At 39.9% G+C, this 7,500-nt stretch overlaps 1 protein-coding gene across 1 annotated transcript in view; it reads right to left on the reverse strand.

The window, feature by feature from the left end:
* Nucleotides 1-7,500, reverse strand: part of LOC137631754 (HEAT repeat-containing protein 1-like) — a 622,900-nt gene that overhangs the window by 105,825 nt on the left and 509,575 nt on the right. Inside the window, exon 16 of the mRNA XM_068363681.1 lies at nt 4,805-4,955. Within this exon, the coding sequence (XP_068219782.1) occupies nt 4,805-4,955 (151 nt within the window). The remainder of the gene's footprint in view (nt 1-4,804; nt 4,956-7,500) is intronic.

The raw sequence follows: 7,500 nt of genomic DNA on the forward strand, positions 1-7,500 counted from the left end.
AAGATAAAAGGGAAGGGTGTAGTGATGTTGGATGAAGTGACAGGTAGTGTCTTGAATTGAAAGGGGAATAGCAAGAGAGGGTGTGGCACTAATGCTGAGTAAATGGTAGACAAATAAAGAGATGGAATGGAAGGAGGTATTATCTAGGTAAGGGTTAGGTTGGGTAGGGATTGTTGGGCTTTTGTTAGTGCATATGGGCCAGATTATGAGAAAAGTGAAGGTGAGCTAAATGAATTCTGGAATGAATTAACTAGGTGTGTAGAAGGAATTATGTAGTTGTGATGGGTAGAAGTCATCATTGGAAAGTATGGTACACCAGGTGAAATAAAAGTGGTGAGAGACTGGTAGATATGTGTATTGAACAAGAGCTGGTGATAACTAGTAGTTTTTTCAAGAAGACACATGGGTAAGAGTGGCAAATGGAAGATTGATAGAAAAGGCATTAATGGATATGGATTATGTTCTGATAACAAGGATGTTTGGAAGATTAAAAGATGTGCATGTGTTAAGGGGTATGGCTAATGGCATGTCTGATCATATTTTGGTTGAAGGGAAATTAGGTGTAGGATAAGTGGAAAAATGGAATGGGGGATGTAAGAGGGAGGTAGTAAAGGTTGAAGAACTGGGAAAAAGAGATTATTAGTGAATATCAAGAAAGATTGGAAGTGGCATATGACATGGTAAAAGGAAGAGAAACTAGTGATCTAGAGGAGCAGTGGAAGTTAGTATAAGAAAATTAACTAGTGATCTAGAGGAGCAGTGGAAGTTAGTCTAAGAAAATTATGTTGGGATTGCATGGGATGTGTATGGCAAGAAGATTGTTGGGGGCAGCATAAGGAAGGGTAGTGAATGGTGGAATGAAGGGGAAGATGAAAGTGAAAGAGAAAAAGAGGGCATTTGAAGAATGGGCGCAGAGTAATAGTGTGGAAAAGCATGAAAGATATAGAGAAAAACGTGGAAGTAAAACGTATGGTAGCTGAGGAAAGAGGGCGGTTAACTAGTGGTGGGGCTACGGATTGGGCCATTCATATGAAGAGAAGAAGAAGTTTTGGAAAGAAGTGAAGAAAGTAGGGAAGGGTGGATTAACAAGTGAAGAGACAGTGAAAGAAGAAAATGGAAGGTTGTTGAAAGAAGAGGAGGAAAGGAAAAGGTGGGCTAAATACTTTGTAAGGTTGCTGAAAGTCGAGGATAATATGGAGGCAGATATAATTGCTGTTACAGGTATTGAGGTGCCAGTAATGGGAGATAAGAATGAGAGAGATTACCAGAGAGGAAGTGAAGATAGCACAACATGAAACGAGAGCAGGAAAAGCACCAGGTATGGATGGTGTGAGGGCTGAGATGTTACCAGAATGGTTGGTGAGATTATTTAATATATGTTTTATGTTGTCAATGGTATCAGTGGACTGGGTGTGTGCATGTATTGCTCTGCTATACAATGACAAGGGAGATGTGCATGAGTGTTGTAATTCAAGGGGTATTAGTTTGTTGTGTAGTTGGAAAAATGCATGATATAGTGCTAATTAATAAGATTAAATATAAATAAGAGGATGCAATCTTAGAAGTACAAGGAGGTTTTAGAAGAGGTAGGGGATGTATGAATCAGATTGTTAGTTAGCCAAATATGCGAGGAATATTTAGCAAAAGGTAAGGAGCTATATGTTGCATTTATGGATCTGAAGAAAGCTTATAATAGAGTGGATAGGGAAGCAGAGTGGAATGCCATGAGGTTATGTGGAATTAGTGGAAGGTTGTTGCAAGCAGTGAAGAGTTTATACATATGCAGTAAATATGTGTTAGGATAGGAAATGAAGTGAGTGAGTGGTTTCCATTGAGAGTGGGACTGAGAAAGGGATGTGTGATGTCGCCATGGTTGTTCAATCTGTTTACTGATGGAGTTGTGAAAGAGGTGAATGCTCAAGTGCTTAGTCGAGGATTGAAACCGATTGATGAGAGTGATCATGAGTGCAAGGTGAATCAGTTGTTTGTGGATATGCTATTGATTGAAGAATCAAAGGAAAAGCTGGGTCAATTAGTGACAGAATTTGGGAGGGTGTGTGAAAGAAGGAAGTTGAGAGTTAACGTGGGTAAGAGTATGTTTATGAGATGCATGAGAAGGGAGGGTGGTGCCATGTTAAATGGAGTGTTACCTAAGGAGGTAGATCAGTTTAAGTACTTGGGGTCTGTTGTTGCTGCAAATGGTGGAATGGAAGCAGATATATGTTAGTGAGTGAATGAAGTATGTAAAGTGTTAGGGACAGTGAAGGGAGTAGTAAAAATGAAGGGTTAGGAATGAATGTAAAGAGAGCTCTGTATGAGAAAGTTATTGTGCCAACTGTGATGTATGGATCAGAGTTGTGCGGAATGAAAGGGACAGAAAGACAGAAATTAATACGTTTGAATTGAAGTGTCTAAGGAGTATGGCTGGTGTATCTCAATCAAATAAGGTTAGGAACGAAGTAGTGAGGGTGAGAACGGGTGTAAGAAATGAATTAGCAGCTAGAGTGGATATGAATGTGTTGAGGTAGCTTGGCCATCTAGAGAGAATGGAAAATGGCCATCTGCTGAAGAAAGTGATGAATGCCAGAGTTGATGGGAGAAGTAAAAGAGGAAGGCTAAGGTTTGGGTGGATGGATGGATAGATTTAATGAAGAAAGCTCTGGGTGATCCGAGGATAAATGTGAGAGGCAAAACAGTGTCAAAAACAGAAATGAATGGCGAGCGATTGTGACGCAGTTCTGATAGGTCCTCCTGCTTTCTTTGGTCGCCTTGGTGACCCCTGAGGTAGCAGCAGTAAGGGATTTGGCATATGAAGCTTCATTTGTGGATAATGGGGGATGGTGGGATGGGGCAACCTAGCAGTACTAAACAAACTCAGCTGAATCCCTCATCAGGCTGGGAGGAGCTAAAAGATGAAAAGTCCCCTTTTGTTTTTGTTTTTTTATGTCAGCTAACCCCCCAAATTGGGGGAAGTGCCTTGGTAGATAGATATATTACAATACTTCTCTTGTAGTTTATTCATTTCCTTTCCTCACTGGGCTATTTTTCTCTGTTGGAGCCCTTGGGCTTGTAGCATCCTGCTTTTCCAACTAGGGTTGTAGCTTAGCTAATAATAATAATGATAATAATAATAATACATACATACATATACCAAGGCACTTCCCCCAATTTTGGGGGGTAGCCGACATCAACAAAGAAACAAAAACAAAAAGGGGACCTCTACTCTCTACGTTCCTCCCAGCCTAACAAGGGACTCAACCGAGTTCAGCTGGTACTGCCAGGGTGTCACAGCCCACCCTCCCATATTATCCACCTGGGATCACCCTGTAACACATTACCACTTACAGCCCTGCGGCCAACGGAATGGTGGCACATGTTCATTGTGCCCTCAAAGCAGCTTTGAAGGTCCATTTCAATGATTCTAGCTGGTTTCCACAACTTCCCTGGGTCCGCCTCAAACTCAGGACCACTCCCATGGACACCATGTATGTCTTAGTGATTGAATTAGTAATGATAATGATAATAATAATCATAATAATAACAATCATAATAATAATAATAATAATAATAATAATTAGTTACGCTAATAATAATAATAATAATTAGTTACGCTATGAAACATCAAATAAGTAGGTCAACACGACGTCATTGCTCCTTGGCCAAAATTCATGAGCTTAACAGCGATTTGTCATGGCTGGGAAAGCAAACAAGGATATAAATAAACTACTGTGACCTAAATTACAGTTGCGAGGATTGCAATTACCTAACAGGTAAATGTTTCAAGATTAAGTGGTGATGAAACTTACTTTCAGTCCAGAGGGAAACCCAGAGAACATACATACATATATATACCAAGGCACTTCCCCCAATTTTGGGGGGTAGCCGACATCAAACAAATGAAACAAAAAAGGGGACCTCTCCTCACTACGTTCCTCCCAGCCTGACAAGGGACTCAACCGAGTTTGGCTACGCTAATTGTTTATAACAGGAATGATGACGATATTATAAGCCAACACTATTCTCTAATAAAACTTAACCAATTTTTGAAAGTGATCATCTTCAAAGCTCATAACACTAACTTCCTTTGTTAAATCTCAAGCTAGCAAGTCTTTGCTTGTAAATGTCAATTCTGACGTTACCTGGCAGTTTTTAACCCTAACCTGACTTCTTTAGTCAGATGTAGGGTAATAATGTTCCATTCAGTAAGGGTTCTGAACATTCATTACAGGGTTTTGATTCTCATATAAAGATTTTACTTCTTTAATTACTTTAAATCCTTCTGATACTAAACCCCTGCATTCTCACATTCTTAGTTGTTATTATCGTCATCATCCCCACTAAAAACAACTAGCCTAATCTTCCTTGGCTTTTCTATTGTTCTGCTCTGATAACAAGGTTAGCAGTGATTACAACACATTGAACACTTCCTCTCCACACTCCAAGTAGTAATTCCTTAGAAAACCAGGGGAAGGCATCTTAATGAGCAGTAATAAGCAAGCAATCTGAAGTATGTCTTAACAGTAGCCGGTGACTTAAGAAAATGAAGACACAAAGAGGTACCATTTACTGCTAAAATGCTCATTCCTTTACCAAGTGCAATTGTTTATTGAAGGAAAGAAAATGGGAAAATCTTAACATTTGTAAATTTTATGGGTAAAAGTCCATTAAACTGAGCTTCTGGAGAAGAAGCAATGTGAACATTAGGGGAGATTCATAATAATAATATAATGTATACAGTATATAGGTACATCTATCATTAGAAATAAAAAAAAGAACCATATATAAAAAAATTAAAATAACTTACAACATCTTGAATACATGACAGAGCATATAAAAGTCCCATCTTTATGTGCACAGGAACATTATCAGTCAGAACCCCTAATATTGATTGCAAAATTTGGGACCATCTCGAAGGATCTGCTTCACTGCACTCATATAAGCACATAAGCAACTGCCTGTAAAAATGAAAAATAAAACAAAATAGTTTTTAAACAATTATTAAACAATATTAGAACTACTTGATCATAGTGGGACACAAATGAAATCTAAATTTATTGAAAGCAGTTGTACTTGTGAAACTAACATCTTTGATAAAGAGCATAGACAGCTACTCAATAAAAACACCAAAAGGGAAATGGGAATCTATATACAAAATTAAGGGTTTTGTGTTTAAGACAAATTATCATAAAAGTCTTAGGTACACAATATACAAGAGTATAATTTCCAAAGACCATTCTGATCGCATATGGCCCTATCATAATATAAAGTTAAATTGTAATCCCATGACAGTTATACATACATACATATACCAAGGCACTTCCCCCAATTTTGGGGGGTAGCCAACATCAACAAAGAAACAAAAACAAAAAGGGGACCTCTACTCTCTACGTTCCTCCCAGCCTAACAAGGGACTCAACCGAGTTCAGCTGGTACTGCTAGGGTGTCACAGCCCACCCTCCCACATTATCCACCACAGATGAAGCTTCATAATGCTGAATCCCCTACTGCTGCTACCTCCGCGGTCATCTAAGGCATCGGAGGCAGCAGCAGGACCTACCGGTACTGCGTCACAATCGCTCGCCATTCTTTCCTATTTCTAGCACGCTCTCTTGCCTCGCTCACATCTATCATCCTATCACCCAGAGCTTCCTTCACTCCATCCATCCACCCAAACCTTGGCCTTCCTCTCGTACTTCTCCCATCAACTCTTGCATTCATCACCTTCTTTAGCAGACAGCCATTTTCCATTCTCTCAACATGGCCAAACCACCTCAACACATTCATATCCACTCTAGCTGCTAACTCATTTCTTACACCCGTTCTCACCCTCACCACTTTGTTCCTAACCCTATCTACTCGAGATACACCAGCCATACTCCTTAGACACTTCATCTCAAACACATTCAATTTCTGTCTCTCCATCACTTTCATTCCCCACAACTCCGATCCATACATCACAGTTGGTACAATCACTTTCTCATATAGAACTCTCTTTACATTCATGCCCAACCCTCTATTTTTTACTACTCCCTTAACTACCCCCAACACTTTGCAACCTTCATTCAATCTCTGACGTACATCTGCTTCCACTCCACCATTTGCTGCAACAACAGAACCCAAGTACTTAAACTGATCCACCTTCTCAAGTAACTCTCCATTCAACATGACATTCAACCTTGCACCACCTTCCCTTCTCGTACATCTCATAACCTTACTCTTACCCACATTAACTCTCAACTTCCTTCTCTCACAAACTCTTCCAAATTCTGTCACTAATCGTCCAAGCTTCTCTTCTGTGTCTGCAACCAGTACAGTATCATCCGCAAACAACAACTGATTTACCTCCCATTCATGGTCATTCTCGTCTACCAGTTTTAATCCTCGTCCAAGCACTCGAGCATTCACCTCTCTCACCACTCCATCAACATACAAGTTAAACAACCACGGCGACATCACACATCCCTGTCTCGGCCCCACTCTCACCGGAAACCAATCACTTACTTCATTTCCTATCCTAACACATGCTTTACTACCTTTGTAGAAACTTTTCACTGCTTGCAACAACCTTCCACCAACTCCATATAACCTCATTACATTCCACATTGCTTCCCTATCAACTCTATCATACGCTTTCTCCAGATCCATGAACGCCACATACACCTCCTTACCTTTTGCTAAATATTTCTCGCATATCTGCCTAACTACAAAAATCTGATTCATACAGCCCCTACCTCTTCTAAAACCACCCTGTATTTCTAAGATTGCATTCTCTGTTTTATCCTTGATCCTATTAATCATTACTCTACCATACACTTTTCCAACTACGCTTAACAAACTAATACCTCTTGAATTACAACACTCATGCACATCTCCCTTACCCTTATATAGTGGTACAATACATGCACAAACCCAATCTACTGGTACCATTGACAATACAAAACACATATTAAACAATCTCACCAACCATTCAAGTACAGTCACACCCCCCTCCTTCAACATCTCAGCTCTCACACCATCCATACCAGATGCTTTTCCTACTCTCGTTTCATCTAGTGCTCTCCTCACTTCATCTATTGTAATCTCTCTCTCATTCTCATCTCCCATCACTGACACCTCAACACCTGCAACAACAATTATATCTGCCTCCCTATTATCCTCAACATTCAGTAAACTTTCAAAATATTCCGCCCATCTTTTCCTTGCCTCCTCTCCTTTTAACAACCTTCCATTTACATCTTTCACTGTCTCTTCAATTCTTGAGCCAGCCTTCCTTACTCTCTTCACTTCTTTCCAAAACTTCTTCTTATTCTCTTCATATGGATGACCCAATCCCTGACCCCACCTCAGGTCAGCTGCCCTCTTTGCCTCACGTACCTTGCGCTTTACTTCCACATTTTTCTCTTTATATTTTTCATACTTCTCTACACTATTACTCTGCAGCCATTCTTCAAAAGCCCTCTTTTTCTCTTCCACTTTTACCTTCACTCCTTCATTCCACCA

Source organism: Palaemon carinicauda, chromosome 40, assembly GCF_036898095.1.
Source record: "Palaemon carinicauda isolate YSFRI2023 chromosome 40, ASM3689809v2, whole genome shotgun sequence".
NCBI lineage: Eukaryota > Metazoa > Arthropoda > Malacostraca > Decapoda > Palaemonidae > Palaemon > Palaemon carinicauda.